The 23,437-nt window shown below is 31.5% G+C and overlaps 1 protein-coding gene across 1 annotated transcript in view; it reads right to left on the bottom strand.

The window, feature by feature from the left end:
* Window positions 1-23,437, bottom strand: part of LOC127720043 (uncharacterized) — a 133,790-nt gene that overhangs the window by 86,638 nt on the left and 23,715 nt on the right. The window contains exons 13-28 of the mRNA XM_052226449.1: window positions 22,752-22,878; window positions 22,130-22,224; window positions 21,083-21,268; window positions 20,615-20,795; window positions 17,863-18,029; window positions 17,040-17,167; window positions 14,860-15,112; window positions 13,122-13,293; window positions 10,854-11,097; window positions 10,259-10,376; window positions 9,502-9,677; window positions 8,598-8,757; window positions 7,794-7,991; window positions 4,864-5,103; window positions 3,561-3,720; window positions 2,321-2,562 (exon numbers count right to left, since the gene is read on the bottom strand). Of these exons, the coding sequence (XP_052082409.1) occupies window positions 2,321-2,562; window positions 3,561-3,720; window positions 4,864-5,103; window positions 7,794-7,991; window positions 8,598-8,757; window positions 9,502-9,677; window positions 10,259-10,376; window positions 10,854-11,097; window positions 13,122-13,293; window positions 14,860-15,112; window positions 17,040-17,167; window positions 17,863-18,029; window positions 20,615-20,795; window positions 21,083-21,268; window positions 22,130-22,224; window positions 22,752-22,878 (2,847 nt within the window). The remainder of the gene's footprint in view (window positions 1-2,320; window positions 2,563-3,560; window positions 3,721-4,863; window positions 5,104-7,793; window positions 7,992-8,597; window positions 8,758-9,501; window positions 9,678-10,258; window positions 10,377-10,853; window positions 11,098-13,121; window positions 13,294-14,859; window positions 15,113-17,039; window positions 17,168-17,862; window positions 18,030-20,614; window positions 20,796-21,082; window positions 21,269-22,129; window positions 22,225-22,751; window positions 22,879-23,437) is intronic.

Raw genomic sequence — 23,437 nt, 5'->3', positions numbered from 1 at the left:
ATTTAGATACTTTATCAGAGAAATGGTTTGTTTCTTGCAGACAACGCTAAATAATATACATTAACTCAACATTGAATCTGAACACCCCTAAAACAAAATGGTATATGCAATCGACCAAACAGATTTTCCTAATATTGATAAAGGTGAAATACGTAGAATAAGAATAGTGCACACTGAAATAAAATCAGAGATAAAGCCCTATGTAAAGTGAAAACCAAATAAAAAACATATATAAAATCATTGTTTATTAAATTTTCTTGCATAATAACCTTGAAGTTGTAACTAAAAACTATTACGTGTATCCTGTCAACCGGCCCTGAAAAAAATATTATACGGTCTCCTTGACTACTTCCGCGCGCCACGGACTTATAAAATGATATATTGTGATAGTGTATGTTAATAATGATTTAAAATCAAATAAGTTACAGATACAGTAAACACATATCATGTTTTCATTTTCTAAAGTTCATGTCAAACATTCAATAATTTAATTACAAACATTATCAAATCAATAGAAATATTCATACCTGTACGAACTGTGACGCCCGTATATGACACGGAAACCAGGCGTAAATCATACTTTATCCGGGCGTCATTGCAGTGTTTAAGGAATGCATGTCCAGGCGTCAACCAGGCGTAAACCAGGCGGAAACCAAGCGTAACTGAGGCGGAAACCAGGCGTAAAATTAGGCGTAATATTTAAATGAGTACGCTTGGTCCAGAGAAAACCAGGTGTAATATGCAAATGAGTACGCCTGGTCAATAAATAAACCAGGCGTAATATCCTTACATAATACTACACTTATTTCAAATCAGTGTACTACCCTAGCTGTGTTCTTTTGTGTATTTAATACAAACTTCTGTACTGTTGCTTTAATTTCTCATTGTTTGACATAAAACTGGAAATATTAACCATTGAAGAAGCTAATATATAAATAAATACATTTTAGACAGACACTGCCACTGGCTCAAATAAGTTTAAAGTTTAAATAAGAATTATGACAATTAATTTTTCTTGAAATAAAACTTAAGCATTTTAATTAACTAAGTTTTTTATAAATTAATGTCCTTTAAAATATAATGATAATACTGCAATTTAACTTCATGTAAAAGATTTTAATGTTATTATCCAAGGTTAAAGGTTTTGGGATTTTAAAATTACTGTTAAAACTTAAAACTTAATAACTAAGGTTATACTCACATAATTATTATTTACTATGTTTTACTTTCCATTTTTTCACAATTTTTATTAATCAATTTGATTCCATATTTCCAATTTCAAATTCTTTCAAAAAGCACAAAACAAGCTAATTATCCCTGAACATATGAAGCTGCCATAAGTCCAACTCTTGCAAACTAAAACCAAAGAGCCAAATTTTGAAAAAAATTCCCATGATCCTTTAAACAAAGCATTATGGGTATTATGATTTACGCCATACCAACAGTTTTACGCCCGTAAGAAAATTTACGCCTTGCTTATTTCAATTTACGCCAGGTTTACCACTTTTTTCTACGCCCGTAAGGACTACAAATTTACGTTTCCTGCTCCCTTACGCCTGGATCTAGACACGTAAGTACCACTTACGCCTGGTTTACGCCTTATTTCCAGGCGTAATACGCCTTATAATTTCATACGGGTAGAGACTGTTTTGCCTCCATTTAAATTTCTCTATATTCACTTTCATCCATTATTTGTTTGTTTATTTTAATCAATTTCTAATCAATCTTTCTTATTTGATAAAAAATTCAAGTATAATAAAACATTTTAATGACCTTTGTATTACTTCAATTGGAGGACACAATTTAATAACAATTTGTAGGATTTAATAATGTTCCCCATGAAATGATGTCCACTATTTCATAACATTTTGCTATAAAATGTCCATTATTTTATAACTTTTGCTGTAAAATTCTGTCCACTTAGGGAACAATATTTCATGGCAATAGACATTATCTAATACCTAAATTCTATGAAAAAATGTCCAGGTGGACACTTTTTCACAAGACACTATTACGTCTTACACATGGCAGATGTAATAATTGCTACACACTATGACTCAACATTTATATAAAGCTTTAGACCAAATATAAAATTATTCGCTTCCAAAGAAGCCAAGAAAAGATAAATGGAAATTTTCCGTGTACACAGTGTTGTAAAAATTCAAACAATCAGCAAAAAGAGTATGTGGAGGGACAATTCATCAACACTAGCTACTAGTACTAAACATGGATTCAACATGTGCATAAGTCTCACATTCATCAGTCCTATAAAGTCTTATAAGATTTGGACTTAGATATTTACAGCAAAACAATTTCTTACCTGAAATGTCAGGTTTGACAGAGCCAGCTTCTAAGTAACTGCTCAGTGTAGAAGATATATTCACTTTAGTTCTAGGTGATATGTCCTCGGCGTATGGATATGTCCCAACAGATAACCAGGCTCTTATTACTTCACTATCTGTGTCATTGTAGTGCCATATGGCAGACAGGGAGTCAGCTGTACTTTTATACATCGAAGAACTTGGTCCTATGTCACCATCAACTGCACTTTTATCTGACAGTCTAGATTGAAGAATAAACAAGATTTTTTTTTTTAATTTCTTCCTTAAATACTAATTTTATTTCTACAAAGTGTTGGTACAAAGATACAGAAATCTAAAAACTCTGAATATTTCCAAAATAAAGAGCATTGGTGTCAACATTGGATGTAATACTGTATTTTAATTGGTACCAATTTAATTGACTAAAAATAAATAATTTCATGGATAGTATATTCTGTATCTTTGACAAATTCTGCATAAATGTAATTTCATGGATAGTTTATTCTGTATCTTTGACAAATTTTGCATACAAGACTATAGAATATATCCTCATTTAAGGGCAATCCCCCTAAAAAGAGTGACAGTTTACTAACTATATCGGCAAAATTTGACTTGTTTGTAGATCTTACCTTGCTAATCGTTTTTGTGATTTAAATTGTCTTTTTATTTATTATAATTTTTAGCATACAAGGCAAAACGCCAAAAAAAAAAGAAGGTAAAAATTGTTATTTTAGGGCAATAACTCCAATAAGGAGTCGTCAGACAATTTCCTACATATTGTCTTAATTGTAGATCTTGTCTTGCTGATCGTACATTTTTGCCTACTTAAGTTTCTATCTATCTATTTTAATTTTTAAGATATACGGCAAAAACAAAAGGCCAATAACTCTAATAAGGAGTCGACTGATGATTTGACCATGAGACTTTTTTTTAGAACTTCGTCTTGCTGATCATTTTTGTATTTTAAAATTCCTCTCTATCTATTATAGTTTTCAAGATATTAGGCAAAAAAGAAAAAAAAAAAAATTGTCATTTAAGGGCAATAACTCCTATAAGAAGTTGTCTGACAGTTTTGACATATATAGACAATTGGTAGAGCTCAACATTCTGAACATTATTGTTCGTGTCGGTTTTTCTCTAATTATAACAGTTTAGTTTAGATGACAAGTGATGAGAAGGTGAGCTAAAAAGTGGTTGAACATAACGCTAAAAGAGTTTCTGTTTGTTAATCATATTTACCTATCTAAAATAATGTTTAGTGGTAGTACATCTACAGTTATTCCATCTGATACAGACTCAATAATATTTCCAGCATTAGTGATACCTCTGATGGTAGAATAATAAGTCTTTCCAGGTTCTAGCTGAGCATTTACTTGTGCATATCCAGAGCTTGAAATGCCTACAAATATACAATAGAGTAATTTGGATATCCAATTTAAGCTTCAAACAATTGATTATAATGTTCAAGTTGTTGAGGTATTAATATTGATAATGAATGGGGAAAATTTACTATGTTACATTAATTTTAGATAATGCAAAACTCCTAACACATTTAAGAAGTCTCAAATCATCTATTGGTGACTCAAGTTTTACATTTTTTCCAAAATTAAATTTGATGCAAGTATCAACTTCTTCTATATTAGCTATATATATAGGTCATTGAATCTTTTTTAATTGTGAAAGTCAAAATGTTATTTTATCAGATAAATTGTGTTCATATTTCCTGTAATGCTGCATGCTTGTGTACTATTTAAATTTTGTAATAATTTGAATAAGAAATATTTCATGGATAGTATTTCACAGTAAAATATTGTCATGGACAGAATTTCACAGTGAAATAATGTCATAATAGACAGTAAGTATTTCATAATGAAATATTGTCATGGACAGAATTTCACAGTGAAATAATGTCATAATAGACAGCATTTCATAATGAAATATTGTCATGGACATATAATTTCATACTTAAATTTTGTTCTGGACAGTATTTCATTATGAAATAGTGTCCGGGGACAATATTTATATGAAATTTTGTCCAACTGACAATATTTCATGGAGGACAATATTTTATGTTACAGTAGTTACCAGTAACCTTCTGTAAATCCCTCCTCTATCAGGAGAACCTTGAATTCTTCCAGTAGTTGTTTTATGTCTATGTTACACTATAGTACACTTTTTAACAAGTCTGCTTTCTTCCACCTCAATACCACTACTTTGGTAATTTACCCGTAGTAAAAAAATTAAATTGAGTTTATAGTAAGTTGATTGTAGTAAGAAAACTAGGACGGGTTCAAACAGAAAGATTTTGAAAGCAGAGAAAACAGTGCACCGTCCAATCAGCATGACTATCAGATGACAATAGGAATACAGCATAGATTCTTTAATTCAGTAACAGACCCGCAATGTCGCGGGTGTGTTCTATAATCTATTAAAAAATTCATAAAGAAGGTACTTTTCCAAGTTCAAGATTATCATAAGTTTTTTCTAGTTTTTTCATTAGCCATATTTCTTTAAATTCTATTTATTGCAAATAGTATCCTACCATCTCCAGCAATAGTTTGCTCTTCAACATGTAAAATTCCATCAGATGAAAATGTGGTGACATCTTGTCCACCTGGAGTTGTTCCTACAGCCCATTCATAGTCCATGACACCATGGAGATGGCTCTCAAAGCCTGTGTACTGTACGCTGAGGGTAGAAATGTCAGACTGGTAATCCATGTCAACACCAATGTCAAATACAGGATCATGGTCTGTTCCATCTGTACCGTCAATAACTATGCCTACAAAACAAAGTAAAGGGCAAACTCTGTACACTACACTGAGGGTGGAAATATCTAACTGATAATCAAAGTTAACTCCGATGTCAGATACAGGATCATGGTCTGTTCCATCTGTACTGTCAATAACAAAACAAAGTAAGTATGTACCCTCGAAATATGTTTGATACACAGCTGACATTTTATAGTTTGTTTTTTTTTGTTTAACACAAACTTTTTTAGCATCTTCGCTATATCTTGGTGGCCAGTTTTTACTGGTAGAGGAAGCTGGAGTGCCTAGAGAAAACCAAAAACCTTCAGCAGGAAAACTGGCAATCCTTTTCAATTAAGATAGACATCAAACACACCTCACCACCAGCAGAAAAAAAAAGAGCTGAAAGCTAGTAATAACTGTAGATGAACTACTTAGACCACTATGCCACGGAGGCCCTGACATTTTACAGAAAAATCTGAATGTTTTAGAAAGGTAATAATGAGGCAGGTATCATACAATCTAAAATTTGCTGGAATCAGAAACTATCAATGACAATGTTCCTGACTGAGACATGTTCATGAACATGTTTTGAAATAAGCTAGTTTCATGATATATCTACCTTTCCCTTGTTAAATTTTTTTTTTTTTTTTTTTTTTTTTTTATCTAAAATCTGATTTATTGCACTATTGCTGTTATAATGAATACCATGTCTACAGCATTTGACAGGGCACCCCTGTAGGATTAGTTTTACTAAACAAACAGGGAGATTGCTCAGTACATTAATAATAATAAATTGTTAGATTTACATTCTATGTATCAATACAACAGATTACTTCAGAAATTAATTTCCGGAAAAATTACAATCGTGGACCGCTTTGACTCTGTATATGTTAGTTGACCTGGTCATGACCTGTTGATCAACGATCATACGATGGAGGCAAGCTAACTGGCGAAGCTGCTTGTACTTATTATTAATTATGTAGGTATACATACTTGGCTGCGAATTGATGTGTTTATATCAGTTTAGTTATTTGTGAATATGTGATTTAAATAAAAGTAAGGATGCTTTTAGGATGATTGGGGTTTAATGTTTTATCACTGATCATGATCATGACGAAGTCCACAACACGTGGTCTAAAGATTAAATAATGGTGAGACACATGTATTGCTGAATAAATATAGCATATAACATATATTCATAAAATAATAATTATATGTACAAGCTTATTTCTTTCAAAATGTTACCATGTTTAACTCCTGTTAGTGTCGAAATATTTTAATAGTTCAAAAAATCTTTTTTGAACATGGCATATACATCAAGATTTGTAGTTTTATAATTTGAAATGTGAGTACACTTGTGGATGGAAAATGTAATGAGTGTTACCAAAAGATTTATGTCATAATAATTGATGTCACAGATTTTATATCCTACTATGAGATTTCTGTAGTTTAGGATATGATGACCAATTTAACCATATTAAGCAAAGATACTACTGATGGAGGTCTTAAGATGACAGATATAGACAATTATATAACTGCACTACAAATAGCATGGATTAAAAGACTAACTGCAGATAATTTTGCTAACTGGAAAGTGATTCCGACATTTTACTTTAATAAATTTGGTGCTAATTTCATGTTACTTTACATGAATCCAGATAACATTTACTCCATACAAAACCTACATAAAACTTTACCAAAATTCTACTTAGAAATTGTAAAATCCTGGTTCAAAGTACAAAATTTAAATAACACCAAACTCACGATGAATTTTAAAAACATTAGACAACAAATCTTATGGGGAAATAAAATGATAAAGTTTCAAGGAAAGTGTTTAGTTTTTATAAAATGGATAAAAGAAGGTATTATGTATGTTAATGATATTATTGACCAGAATGGTAACATCTCTCAAGATATAATATCTAATAAAATACCCTCAAAATCCAATTTAATGTTTGAAATTTCAAAAATTAAATATGCTATACCAAATGAATGGCTCAAGACACTTAAATCAGATCAATCAATAAAATCAAAAGTAAAAAATAAACTTAACCTTTGTATTAAGACAAAAGAAAAAAATAAGATAACAAATTTACAAGCAATGGAAACAAAACAGATATACACACACATTAATAGTAGAAATGAAGACATACCTCTAGGTTTCTTAAAATGGAAACGTGTACTAAATTTAGATTCTTTAATCCCAATTAAATCAATGCTAAATTTTGTATTTACTTATTTAAAAGATAACAGATTAAAACTATTTAAATGGAAATTGTTGCATCATATCCTTCCTTGTAAACAACTGCTCTTTCAATGGAAGATAAAAGAAGACAGTAAATGTGACTTATGTAATGAAACAGAAGATTATAAACATTTTTTTCTGGAATGTCAATACTTTGAAGCTTTTTGGGAAAAGATCAAAATACTATTAAATAAAGTTAAAATTGGTCATCATATCCTAAACTACAGAATTGTTAAATTTTTATCAGCAAAATTTGTAATGGTAATTATCATTTGAGTGAACATGACACAATACTAAATCTGGTGAAATTAAAATTGTTCACTTACAGGATTTTAAAACTGCCTTTGGAAATTATCCAACTCAATATTGTATAATATGATTGTTTTTGTATTATTGCAGTGCAGGGTCACACTCTCAGTTAATAAGATTTACTATAATATAAATATCAAACATTATTTTGTCATCCATTAATACCTGGTCTATCCGATTCAACTACCACTATAGGTGAAGACACCACTGGTGAACTCTCCAGGCCTGCTCCATTTATTGCCACTAAACTGACATAATATACTGGGGTCTTGGTGTCAATATCACTTACTACTAGTGACAATCCATCTATATATGTATCTTTCTTTAATCCTATATCTGTCCATGACTTCACTTCAATTCCACCTTATAACAAGAAATTATATACATAGATTTAATAATAAACCAACATTTTGAGGTTGAATAAAATAAAAATAACAAGTGAATCTGTGGGCTACTGCTCACTAATGATACCCCTGCCCCGCTAAAAGTATAAGGTAAACAAGAAGTTGTTGAGTGATGAATCTGAAAACACATCACACGGTATAGCTGACTTATATAAACCCTGATACCAAATTTCAGAAATCCTTGTAATGTAGTTCCTGAGAAAGATGCGACGAAATATATTTATGGGACGTTCGGACTGACGGATGGACTGATGAATGGATGGACGGACAGACAGATCGAGATAAAACAGTATACATTTTTAAAGCGGGGGTATAAAAATAAAAATGTATACATGCATTGCAGTAGTATTTATAAAGTATAACACTACTTAATGCAAACTCTTTTACTTTCTGAAAATCAGCTGTTACTGCATTCAAGGTTTTGAGTTGTCTAAATAAGAGTCAATATTCATTTGGTAAAAAATTCTAACGTTTAAGTGAACAAACTCACAAGTATAATCTTTTGATAATAGCCTAGAAACACTACACATTTGAGCAGCAAATATACAATAGTTTTATAAATTACCTGGTGTTGTTCCAACAGCTATTTTGAAACTGATAATTCCTGACTGATGATCTAAAGCTTGCCATGTCGCCTTTATACCACTTGTATCAGCTTGCCACACATAGTCATCTACAATTTCTTCTTCATCATCAGACAAAGTGTTCACATGAAGCCAGTTAACCTGTTAATAAAATTTCTACAAGTTTACAAGAAGTCAAGAAATAGATCAACCATTATCAGATAATATACCAAAAGAAATAGCTTAAAAATGTATACTTTTCATATGGTTTTTTAATGGTGATTGATTCATTGATTAGTGTTTAACGCCACTTTTAGAACTATTGGCTGTTACCTGGTGGTCAATTTTCATTGATCCAGGAAGCCAGAGTGCCAGGAGAGAACCATGACCTTCAGCAGGAAAACTGACAATCCTTGTTGGAGTTGAGTGCACTTACCACATGTTGGATTAGAACTCATAACCTCAGTGTTGACAGGGTAGTAAAACAGTAGTTGAAGTAATAAAACCCAGGCCATCCAGGCCTATCTTTTTTTTAAAAAGTGAATTAATTATGCAGAAATTTACAAGTTCTCCGCCCCATTGTTTCTGTGGGATAAAGAATCAGTTATTTGGTTATTTCACCTCAACAGAAATTAAATTCAGTTAGTTTTTACAAGTGTTTCACTTCCCTGTTTTTGAACAATGAAGTCAAGAAAATAAATAGTACTTAATTTTTCTCAAAAAAAAAGAAGAAAAAAACACCTGCTAGAAATGGCACAGAAATCAGTAGTTAAAAGCCTAATTTTTTATATCAATAATGTCATATCCCATTAAATGCACTCGTGGCAACAGTGTAAACTTTTTTAAATAAAAAAAAATAAATAAGCCCTTATCCAATAATTTTATTTTTAAATCTGAATTCCTTACAATTGGAGGAGTTCTGTCTATTTTTACACCATTTGTTTCAAAAGCTGCCACAAATCCGGCTCTATTGACAGCTCCTATTCTTATACTGTATATTGCACCTTGTAGTAAATCTAGACTGGAGTCAGTGAATTCATGTATGGTCTCATCATCAAGCTGTATCCAATCGTTTCGAGTTGCTAAATATTAAAAGTAAACATGTGTCTTTGTTTAAAATGTGTGAATTGCTATCTTATTGGTGTTCATTCAAGTATTATTTAAATAAATGAGCCAGAATTTGAAAACAACCTTGCATAATTCACATGTTTAAATATAATTTTAAAGGTAAAACATGCAAATCGATTTAAATTGCATTTTAGTGTTTATTTCCAGTGCAACACATGAAGCAGGATCTGCTTACACTTCCAGAGCAAATGATATCTACCCTGCAGTTTGGTGGGGTTTGTTAAGCTCAGTCTTTAGTTTTCTGTATAGTGTTTTGTAAACTTGTTTGTCTTCATTGTTTTGGGGGATTTTTTTTCGCATCAGGTTATCAGTTTGTCCTCGACTTATGAGTTTTAAATGTGCCCTTGGTATCTTCAACTTTTTTTTAACAATGTTTGAGATACAAGTTTTCATCTTATACAAGTTTAGACAGTATGAGAGTATTTATTTGTGACAGTCATCTTCAACTTAAATTTTTGGATCTTCTGCAACTACATATTGGTATGTAAATGCATAACTTGTATTGAAATAATAAAAAGTAAAAATCACAATTTACCTGGAACAATTTGAGATCTAATACTTTGATGTTGTCTGTAAATCTGTATTTGGAAATGGTCTAAACCAGACTCTTCATCAATAAACATGAAATTACATGAAAGACCTTTGGCATCTGACTGTATAAATATAAAGAAAAAATTCTTGTTACAAATTACTATTTCACTATCCAATTATTATAACAATATGGACACTTAACTTTATGTATACACAGCAGATGCAGGTGCCATTTGCATACTGAAATTGTCTGAAAAATCAGAAGTCAGTAAAATGGTCCTTTATGGAGTAACAATTTCTGTTGCTTAACCACTATAGTTTATTAAATGTACATAGTGCAGTATTCTATAAGTGTCAACACATATTATGTCCAGCATTGAATTTTCAGTGGCTTTTCACACAATTAAGTAGTATTAATGTTCAGATGAGTATCAAGAGTCTGAATTTTCAGAATCTAGGTTTTAAAAGTTAACAATAAATAGCAGATGAAGAACAAACAAGATTTATTAGACAACTATTGCAGAATAATAAGAAAAAAGAAAATATTGCCACTTTATTTTACTTCTCATACTTCATGTTGAAATAAAGAACAATCTGACCTGGAATTCTAGATCTTTATGTTGTACAAATCCGTCTCCTAGATGCAATAGCTTTGGTGGTGTAATATCTACAACATAGCCATCAGTCGAGGTGATTATAGAGTTGTGAGCTCCATTTGTAGTACGAAGGTCAATTCTTACTTTATCTTTATGTTGAAATTGAAAATTCAACCATTTTACACTGTCTGTTGTGTTAGAAAATGGCACAAAATTTCTTATGATATTGTAGTTGTCTGTTAAATTTCTGAAAAAAATAAATACAAGTGAATACTTTGTAAATGATAAACAAGAGTGCACACGCTGAAATATCTCGCCTGTTTTACTGACCATTGATTTTATGTTGAAAGTCTTAAAGATAAAGGTTCTACTACAAGTATCACATAAACTTAACATTCTTAAAGATCCATGACAATTAATGATGTCAAGGTCAGATAAAAACTGTCACACAGACATGTACACCTTACAATTATTCCATACACCAAATATAGTTGACCCATTACTTATAGTAATCGAAAAAACAGACAAAAATACAAAACTTTAATGTTAACCAATGAACCATGGAAATGAGGTCAAGGTCAGAGGACACCAGCTAGACAGACATGTACACCTTACAATCATTCCATACACCAAATATAGTTGACCTATTGCTTACAGTACTTGAACAACAGACCAAAACACACAAAATTAACAATGACCAATGAACCATGAAAATGAGGTCAAGGTCAGATGAAACCTGCCAGTCTGACATGTACCCCTTACAATCATTCCATACACCACATATAGTTGACCTGCTGCTTGTAGTATCTGAGAAACAGACTTAATCACGTAACTTTAACCTTGATCACTGATCCATGAATTGAGATCAAGGTCAGGTTAACACTGTCTGACTGACATGTAGACGTTGCAAGGAACCCATATACCAAATATAGTTATCCTACTCATAATAAGTGAGAAATTCACATGACAAAAAAACTGTAATTTTTTTTCAAGCAGTCACTGAACCATGAAAATGAGGTCCAAGACAATAGGCATATGACAGACGGACTTCACAACAATAAGGTATCTGCATACAACGTATGAAGCATACAGGTCTTCCACCTTCTGAAATATAAAGCTTTATACAAATAATTTACGCCGCCGCCGGATAGTAATACCTATGCGAGACAAAAACATATTTCTTAAAGAAATGCTTTCAACACAATAACTTTTGCCTTTCAGAATATGTATTGGCTGAACACTTTTTCTAAATTGCAGTTTAAGAATAAGTCATGCAAACTAAGCAACAGGTGAAAATGGAAAAGGTTCACTTTAAGTTCAAATTGTCCCTAAGGTTTTTATGATTTTTTAATCTGGCCAAAAATACTACAAATTTTGCGTAGTTGTAATATAACTAGACTAGTACTATAAAAAATTATTTAATCCATATTACATTATAAATTGCAAAGTTGCAACCCCTTAATTATGCATTATTTATGTTGGAACATCAGACCAATTTTCTATAATTTATAACACATTTTTTTGCATAGACAACTCTGGCAAAAACCCCTGATCCAGAAAATTTTGTCTAGGGATTCAATATAAACATTTTGGAAACAGAAAATTTTGGACAGTAGGTGGCAGCCAAAGTTTTTCTAAAGCTTTGAGATTAAAATATTGCACAAAATCATCAGGTTTAAGCATTTTATTTTGGTCAAAAATCTGCTAGCCTTGGACATTATAACATACTCTTATGAAGAGATTAATTTAATTAGCACTAAGGCTTTCGGGTTTTGAAATAGACCCATTTCAGAACCAGACTGTAGCCTTTATTCACATTTGATGATGAACTTATTCATGGTTAATTTTTGACGAAAGTGAACAAGGTCCTTTCAACTCATTGCTTTATATAAAATGCTGTCAGTGATATAATGATGTTCCTACTAAAAATTGTTGTGATGATTGACTTTCTGATTCATATCAAAAGTGATGTGCACACAGAAATCATGTCATATATTTTTACTACAACTGGGTCAGTTCACATGCCTGTTAACTCACAAACTCAAAGAGTATAATTGCTTAGGGACTTTTCGTTTAGAATTTTCCTTGGAGTTCAGTATTTTTGTTATTTTACCTTTTCTCCCACAAACAAAAGAAATAAAACCAGTTTAAAATACAGAAAAACAGATAAAATAATTTATCAATGTTCATAGTAAAAAAATACAACAATTCTTTTAATATTTAACCTTGATGATTTTCCATGTCCTATAAAAAAAAATGAAATAAACATACAGTGCTACTTGAACTTGCACATCATACTGTCTAATAGTTGATTCAGGATCATAATAATCTCTCCATTGAACCTCCACTTTAGCTGCATTACCAGAGAACTGGATATCTTCAAAATCTGTCTTGTTTCCATCAATAACATGACCAGAAACTGGCTCTGTTAAATCTACAGTCACTGTAAAATCGATCAGACATGAATTTGCAATGAATACAAGATTCATACAATGATGTCTAAGTTGATAAAACAGCAATCTGTTCAAGTACCAATACAGCAATGTTTTGACAGGTCAGTGATAATGAAATCAGTTTTGAGGTAAAAGAAAAAAAAAAAAAAAAAAGGGCACTTGTCTGATGCACAAAAACTATGAATTCAGATACCAAATATAGTTGCCCAATTGATGAACTGTTTCTAACAAATATACCTAACTACTAACCAGGGCTTCCAAAATTATAGCCAGCCGGACATTTTATATATTATCCCGATTTTAATCCCTTTAGACTAAATAAACAAAAGGCAATTATGGTAATCAGATGCCGAGTTGGCCATTGACATTAAAAAAAAAAACGATATTAAACTTTCTTTGATTCAAATTCGAAGTTCTGATGTATACTGTTAAATTGGCAGTGCATCATTCGAAATGTGCAACATCAGCGTACTTATATCTGCCGTAGACTCTTTATTTGTGCAAAATAACGTTGTCAAAAACTTTACTTTCATTTTTAAATCTAATACCGGATGTTATCTTGACAATGGTAAAACATGGACCATGGATGTAAATTCCGTGTACATTTGCAAAGCATGAATGAGTGTAAGTAGCTCTTTCTACGTTATTTCTTCAAGAAAATATTCGAAACTAATGTGAGATAAAGGTATCAATGACAATTTAGCATTTTTTGAAGAAATTAGGGTGCATAATTAAATTTCACACCTGCGCACATGCGCACACGTGTACTAGTTCAAACAGAGACATGTCTCTGGTTCAAACAACATGGTTATGACGATTTTTCATTTTCGTCTTTTTAATTTTTCCATCAAATCATATTTGTAAATGATTTCTGATAATTTAAATCTTTTTTACTAAATTAATTAGATGCAAACTGCTGAAATGTAAGAAAATAACTTTGAATAGACCAATCAATGTCCGGTTCAAAATAGTTTACCTGTCACCTGAACAGGTAAATTTCAGCTGTTTGACAACTAATTAGCCTTGATTAAAATGAGAAGGTATTAAAGAAGGGGTTGTTTTGATAGTACTTAATGATCATGTCACTTTTATGACCGGAAATGTGTGGCTGTTAAAGGCAAAAGGTTGGGTCAAAAAGATCGCTAATTATGTTAAAATGACCGTCTTTTAAAGCCTTGAAAACTAAAAAGTAGATGACCGTTTCATGCTTTGTCCAGCCGGACTTTTACCGGACATTATACAAATGTCCGGAATATATGACCGTTTTGGAAGCCCTGCTACTAACTAAATTGAAATACCACCTCTATGTCTCCTACATCTTTTTAAGGTTTGTTAAGAGTTTTCTCCAGGCATGAATCTTTAGATATTTGTCAGGTAAGCTCAAAATAAATGTACTAAAGATACATATTGAGTGCAATTAAATAATTATTATGTTTCTTGCAGTTCTGTATAATTTTTCGCAATAAAAAAATGATACTTGTTCCAACTTAGTAGATATATAATAAATATGCACCATTTAGAAAAAGAGTCAATATATTTTTACATTTTGCGGTTACCTCCATTTGAAATAGCGGACACATTTTTCTGATTAATAGCACCATTAAATGCCCACACTGTGGTGAAGTAAGTATGTCCATGTTCTAGATAATTTTCAGGAGTTAGCTCTACACAAGCTTCATGTGTTGTCCTGCTGTACTCTGTCAAGTTAGCAATGTCTGTTACATTTATCTGTTTGACAGAACTAACACTGACCAAATACAATCCAATACCAGACTCTGGGTCATAGAAATGTAACCAATTGGCACATATCTGAAACATAAATAAACAATTTATATGTATGGTGGGTTTTATTTTGCAAATGCGTCTTCACTTAAAAAAAAAAAAATCATCTATACCACAATCAAATAAATAATAAATACATAATAGTGAAACATAATAAAAGAATATACAAGCGAAACAAAGAATGTTCTTGTAGTGTATATTCAAGAGGAATCCTTTTTTTAAATTCATAAAACCAAAAAAAAATTTCACACTTTTAATTACCTCATATGTTGTAATTACCCCCACCCCATTAGTACATAGTTGCCAACGCTTTTCAACGGTTTACACACGAGGATTTTGTCACATGGAGTGTACACGCTTTCGCCACTTTACACCCAATTACACGCTTTTTCGTTCTTTTGATTTTTTGGTCGTTAGTGATATCGCGATTCTCCGGTTTTTTTATTATTAGACAAAAAATACCGAAAATTTCGAAGTAATTGTATCGTCGCCATTGTTTATTTTTCTGTATAGACGAACAGCAAAAGCCCTTAAAGTAAATAGTTTGAGATTAGTTTTTACAATTTTGTGACTTTCTTTCTTTCAAATTTACTTTAAGGAATTGTCAATGATTGATTGATTGATTGTTGGTTGCTTAACGTCCAGTGGCAAATATTTCATGCATGTTCAGGACGAGAACAAGTTAACAATAAATACAATAGGTAGGTCCTGAAATAGAGGCCGTCCGGGATGAAGGTCGGGGAAATTTTGACTGCCACGGGAAAATTAGGGTATATTGGATAAGGACAGAAATTTAGTCTTGCAACAGGCCACCTACAGACCCCTCAAAGAGTTGTTGCAATGGTTCTTAACGTGCAAAGAGCATGGCACTCTCTTTACAAGAGGCATCGGATTTAACGTCTCCATTCTGACCGGACGTGACTGCGAACTTGTACATCCCCCACAGCCAAACGGACGCCCCACTTTAGCGAGGGTTTTACCGCCGGTCGGAGGAAGACCAATGGTGACCATATTTCTATTCCCCAGTCACCCTTGGGGGTGGGAAATGTCGACAGAAATAGTTTGCTTTCAGGACCTGTACCGTCGTCTAAAGAGCCGATTGCTAAGCGAAAACGATGTGTACGTACCAAGATAAATTTCAAGATTTACAAATTATATTTGGGAGTTCAAGTTTAAATTATCGAGAGACAAGTAACGCATTGTGCACCCTATGTTCAATCATAACAATACAGAGGAGAACTACAATGTAGCGATTTGATTAAGCATTTAACGTGCTAATGGTAATCAAATAATAAAATACTTTTCTTTTTCAGTTTCAAATCTAGCCAACAGATTCCCACAGGCCAAAGGGGATTGAAATATCAAGGAACTGTTGGATCAGTTCTCAAAGTACCAGCTGTCTTCTGATGAACTACCCAGTTTTGACCAGACAATAGCCTCAGAGACAATAGCAACATATATAGTTCGTTGGGAGCAATGGCAAAGATAATACATGAAGATGACATTTTAGATGGCAAAAAAACGTTATGACACTTGATCAAGCTATTTAAGTTCAGCCAAATATCAATTCTGACTGTGAGAGAACATTTTCAATTATAAAGAAATCTACACTGAATTCAGATCAGAACTCGACAATGATATATTGTGTGACTTGTTATCAAGTAAATGTAATCAAACTGGCAGTTTTTTGAATATGTGCCTAAGCCTAGGGTGTTGCTTTAAAAGCAGCAAAACAGACCACTGTTGAATACAATAAAAGTTTACTCTAGAATATTGTTTTTATTATATATTAACAAATTTGTATAATAATGATAATGTGAAATTATGAATATTGTTCATATAAAAAAGTCGTTTTCACACGCTTTTTGACATTTCATGTCATGTCATGACATGATTTCTCATTGTCAGAGGTTGGCAAGTATGCATTAGTACTGTATAAATTCCATTCACTTACTCTATCTGAATACTTTGTGTATAATAAGTCTTCACCATGAAAAGGTCCATCCATCACAGCTCCAGCATAGGGCGCAGTTTTGTCCACAATAATTGCTGAATCAGCAACAACAATTGTACGCAAGTCAACTGTAACAATAATTATTTTTTCTGTAAAAGCTAATATTTATAATGGTATAACAATATACTAAGAATTTCAACAATATATTCAAGTTTTTGAGACAATTTAGTTGAACACAACATGCACAAGCAGCACGATTAGCATGCATTATATCTTGTGTTTCATTACAATAGTTTCAGGTGACAGTTTTTTTTTCAAGTAAATTAATCTTATAAGCTTATTTTCTAGTGTTCTTTCATCTTTATTACAAAATTATTTCCAGTTTTCTTTTTGCAATTTTGGAATTATTTGTGACATATGAAAACTGGCTTTGATCTTAAAAAGAAATTTTTGAAAATTATACCTTTTTATGAAAATATATTTTAAACAATTGAAACTGCGAGCTACTGCTCACTGATGATACCCCCAGCCCAAATACTTGACGGTAAACAGGAAGTTGTTAAGAGATGAATCTGAAAATGCATTCACACAGTATAGCTGACTTATATAACCTCTGAAACCAAATTTCAGAAATACTTGTAATGCAGTTCCTGAGAAAGATGCAACAAATATTCATGGGACAGACGGACGAGCTGAAGGATGGATGGACAGACAGAGGTTAAACGGTATACTTCCCCTTTTTTAAAGCGGGAGTATAATTATAATTTTTTTCATTAATTATTACTTTGAAGGGGAAAACGTAATTATTATATTAATAACTTACCTTTATTGATTGCTCTGATTTTAATCCAGATTGGTACACCATCAGTTAGAATTTTAACAAGTGTAATATATGGATCAAATGAAAGTCTGGTCCATCTCATCTCAATACAATCTCTCCTTGTTCTCCCTAAACATACATCATTGTAGGCCAATCCTGAATGTGGATCACTTAAATAAGAATAAACATGTAAAAATGAGACAAAAAAAAAAAAAAAATGAAATAAGGAAGATGAAGATCCTTGGTTAAAATAAGTCCATATGTGCCCTGCTTGATAAAGAGACCTATGCTATGATGAAATTCAATATTAAGGCATTTCTAGGATTGATTTATATTAGCTAATTTTCAGTACAAATTATATTTAACTCCATAACTTAAATGGTTTGTAAAGTGAAAGCTCTACCATGGAAACAAGCATAACAAACCACAGAAAAAAAAGATCAAAGACAAGATGAGATTGTAAAAAATATTAGGCAATGATGTCACTTAACAATTTAAGAATGTCACATTTTGCATGACCATCCAAGCTACTTCAGGGCTATTCCATTAAAATGTATGTGGGAGGGTAGGAAGGGAAGTTTAATTATTGAATGTGGGTCATGGGTCTTTTTTCAGCATGTATCTATTACCATTATGCAAATTTTTAAATTATCTAAAAAATGATTCTTGGTTGTAGGGATATTTTGAAAGTTCCTTCCTACCCTCCCACATACATTTTAATGGAATAGCCCTCATCCATGAAAAGTGTAAAAAGAGTTTTCATAACTATAAATGTACTTATAGTTCTTAATGTACTTCATTTTATTTCATATTTTACATTTTATTTCATAATTGCACCCAAAAAATACATATTGATAAGACAATTAAATTGCCAATAAAAAGAATAAAAACATTTTATTTTTTTGATAAAATCTTCATCACTCTCCCCAATTTGCTTGATATTCTTGCTGCTAAAGTCATTATAAAAAAACAAAAAATTCCATCATTCTATGTGTATTGGGTAAACTTAGTTCACAAGTAACTGCAATGATTAAGTAGTTCAAATTTGAACTATTTGTTAGTTTATTTCAAATTGTTTTCCTAATTGATCTTGAAAAATACTCACTATAAACAAATGTCATCCTTTAACTCTGCGTACTGAATATCACAATGATTAGAAAATCAAAATGATTACAGTTTTAAAATATCTTTGAATGAAGAATAAGGATTATTCAACCAATTATCATAAATCATGATCTGTCTATAGATTTCCTCTTGAAAACACATGCAAGTAAAATTCAGAATTGTTTTCTAATGGGACATACCATTCCTGACCAGCTATACCTAACCTAAAATGAACTGAACTGTTATGGATTGAACCATTCCAAGGCAGATCTACTATAACATTGAACATATTTTAATGGGACATACCATTCCTGGCCTGCTATACCCAACTCAAAATGAACTGTACTTTTCTACAATAAACCATTCTGAAATAGGTCCATTTTAACATGAAATGGATTTTTATTTCCTTATCTTTAAAATATATCTCGTGTAAAAATTTGTTTAAATCGATAATTAATTTATTCCACTGCAAGTTTAACAAATTCTCAAAAGTCTATTAAAACTAAATACCCATAAGGAAAACATCATGGACTTATTGAATTTCTAACTTTAAACTTTAATTTTAATTTTTAAAATCAAATTGTATAGCAATACTGATTAGGTAAATGATTGAAATGATAAAGAATTCAGAAATAAATTAGGGTCCAAAAAAGAAGCCAGAAAAACAAAGTTTTCTAGTACTTGTTGACATCCCTAGAGAAAAAACCTATAAAGCCTAAACTGTGATTTTAATGTAGATCTTGCCTTTCTGATAATTTTTGCCGTTACAAATTCTCTCTTTTAAAAGTTTAAAAGTAATAACAAAAAATGTTAAAAAAAGGTATGAATAGTCGTTATAGAAAAAAAGGTTTATGACTACAACACACTCCTAGTGATAGCAATGGCTACTAATGATGTGAGCCAAAAAAAGGAAATTCCAAGTAAAATTTATTATAAAATAAACTTGTCTGAATTACCTCCCCTCTTCAAACAAAATAAAATCAAAAAAAGTAAATATATGACAAAAAATATTAAAGTCACATTTTATTCAAATAAATGACCTTTATATTTACTTATATTTAAATTTGCAGCTAAGTAAAAATCTATATAAAATGTTGAGCCACCACAATCTTAGACAACATAACTTGTGAAAATTGCTCCCATTGATAATAATCTGATGACCTTTAATAAAAAGGTACAGAAATCACTAACTGCTACCAACTTATCTATCATACTCTTCAGATAATCACAGGACAATATCATAGCTATGCTTTATATTTTATTGTTACATATATGCTTTCATGCACCTAAATATGAAAGCATATATGTAACAATAAAATATAAAGCATAGCTATGATATTGTCCTGTCATTATCTGAAGAGTATGATAGATAAGTTGGTAGCAGTTAGTGATTTCTTATTTACCTTTTTATTAAAGGTCATCAGATTATTATCAATGGGAGCAATTTTCACAAGTTTTTAAAATGTTGTTGGTTTGTTGAGTGTAGAATTCATGATTTTCAGATTAATAGATTCATACCCAATGCAAACCAATAATTTTGTTTAAATCTAACTATAGTGGTAGAAGGGAACATTTAAAAACCACAAAAACAGACAACCCACAAGCAATAATACTCTCAGTAGTTGAAGTAAACATTTGGCATTATATTTACCTAGAATTGTGCTTTGCTGTGATGGTGAAGGTACTTTCATTGTATCTTATATCATAAATTTCCAAGATTAAAGGAGGTGAGTTGTCTACTGTTAGTGGTATTGAATGACAAACAGTTGTAGCCAATGGACCTCCATATTTCACATTATTTAATGCTCTCACAGATATGTAATATTTGCCATCTGCAATAAATAATAATTTCTGTTAAATAAAAAGGTGTTCGACTTCTTATTACAGTATAACAAATAATAGAAATATTTTCTTTCAAAAAAAATTTGTTTCTGTTAATAAAAATACTTATTGATCATTTGATAGTCAAGTTAGTCGTACAGTGATAGGTCACCACAATGCTAAGTAATAGTCAATAACCTGATACTTAAAGTAAATAAGTGCTTTTCTAAAGTTTTATAAGTAAATAAGTGCTTTTCTAAAGTTTTATAAGTAATATTTTCCATTTTAAGCATGTTACCTGGCAGTGTTTCATATGGAGCAGGAATAGGATAAATTGTAGCAGTATGAGTCCACTGGGATACCTCAAAGAGATGTTTGTGTGGATCATGATGTTTATGTATCAAATCATCACAAACACTCTTTCCAACAAATACTGCATAACCCAACAGTCCACTCTCTCTATCTATGAATCCATCCCAGTTAGCTAGAAAAGAAAAAGTATACACAAGGACATAGGACAACATGCCCTCTATCATACAAGTGAGAGGCTTAGCTTGGTATAAAACCAGGTTTAGTCCACCATTTTCTACATAAGGAAATGCCTGTTCCAAGTCAGGAATATGACAGTTGTTTTCCATTAGTTTGACCTGTTTGAGCTTTTGATTTTGCCATTTTATGAAGGACTTTCTGTTTTGAATTTTCCTCAGAGTTCGATATTTTTGTTATTTTACTTTTCACCACACTATCACATTTTCACTTTCAGTAAACTACAAAATTTGGGTTAAAACCCAATTTTGACATATATCTCAAAAAGTAAACATCATAATGAACATATATATTAGCTTCTATGTCATTGGTCTCTGGTGGAGAATTGTCTCATTTGCAATCATACCACATCTTTTTTTAAAATGTTACTAAGTTTCAAGTTGATGTGACCACAACTTCACGGTAAATTACCTTAAACCAAATCTTTACCCTGATACTGGAAGATGAACAGACTTGCACATACAGACTTGAAAACATAACACACATGGTTATCAACTTCGTAAACCAACAACAAAATAAAGAACAAACGATAAAGTAAATATATTTATTCATAACAAAATATGCCACATGAACAATTTATCAAGTCATTGCAAGCACTTGACTATCTTCTGACGGTCTCCATAAAAAAAATCAAGATATATCTTTTTTTACACGCTTACCCTGAAACACTGAAAAAATACATACATAAAGCGCACCTGAGTACAACACGCAGGGACAAAGACAGAGAAAAAAAGCAGCGTCTTATTTAACGAATTTAACAGTACAATAGATTTGATTTAAATTTCATAGAAATAAATACCAGTAATGTATGTGTTATATCTTGTGAACAGGAGGTCTTTCATTGGCTCCATACCATTGAAAACTGCTTTGGAGCCTGGGCCATCTACTATCAATCTACAACAACAAAGTCAATACATTTTATATAAATGTGACTTGAAGCTCTATGTTTACATAATAATGCAAACTTCAAACAAATATACACTTTAATCTTACAAGGAAGCTATTGAACCAAGGGTTACAAATGGTAAAGTTGAAAATATCCTTAAGTTTCAAGGAGGCCGTTATGAATAGCATGACTGTAAGCAAATATCTTTGTCAAAGCTGACCAGGACTATACAGTTGTTGATGCCACAATCATGTCGTCTTTTCCTAAATTGTGATATCACTGAATGGGCAACTATCACCAAATTTTAACTTGTCATGATTTACAGGATGGGTGACACTAGTAGAGTAGGAACAGCTTACCCTTCTGGAGCACCTGAGATCACCCCTTGTTTTCTGTGCGGGTTGTGTTGCTCATATCTAGTTATACATGTAAAATAAACATTAGATTACAAAATGTTATGTTATGTTTCAATTCTGCTATGTAGATTGATTGATTGATGATTACCTAATATCCCATCAAGATTATAATTTCATACCTGTGATTTTTTATATCAGGATTAATCCCTTTACAACGCATAATCCAATCAGGTCTATGTTCTTCAGGTATGAGAGACAGACAGTCGGCATGCTTAAGGGTGTCTCTACTAGCATTTCTTATTTCTCCTGAAATGTTTTAAGATAGTGTATATATATATTAATTGTATATGCAGTGTTGAAAACTTTTACATCAAATAACAATAAACAGCTGCGCCATGAGCGCATGATACGCCCGTCGTCTTGTGTGTGAATTTTTATGCAATAAGCATAAATAGTTTCTGACATCAGCATGACATGCGAAAACCCCCTTTTTTTTTTTACAAAAAACTCAATATCTCTAAAATAAAATTTTGAATCAAAACCAAAAAGTATACAGATCTTTAGATTAATATAACTAAGAAGTGTGTAAAATTTTAAGCAATAATAATAAATCATTTTTGAGATACGGCGCGACATGTGAAAACCCCCCTTTTAAAAAAAAAAAATCAATATCTCAAAAATAAAATTTTGAATCAAAACCAAAAAGTATACAGATCTTTAGATTAAAATAACTAAGTAGTGTGTAAAATTTTAAGCAATAATCATAAATCGTATTTGAGATACGGCGCGACATGTGAAAAACCCCTCCCCCTTTTTTTACAAAATACTCAATAACTCAAAAATAAAATTTTGAATCATCACCAAA

The sequence above is a fragment of the Mytilus californianus genome, unplaced genomic scaffold (genome assembly GCF_021869535.1).
Source record: "Mytilus californianus isolate M0D057914Y unplaced genomic scaffold, xbMytCali1.0.p SCAF_11, whole genome shotgun sequence".
Taxonomy (NCBI): domain Eukaryota; kingdom Metazoa; phylum Mollusca; class Bivalvia; order Mytilida; family Mytilidae; genus Mytilus; species Mytilus californianus.
The sequence above is the reverse complement of the archived record's forward strand: the minus strand, read 5'-3'. Positions and strand labels throughout refer to the sequence as shown.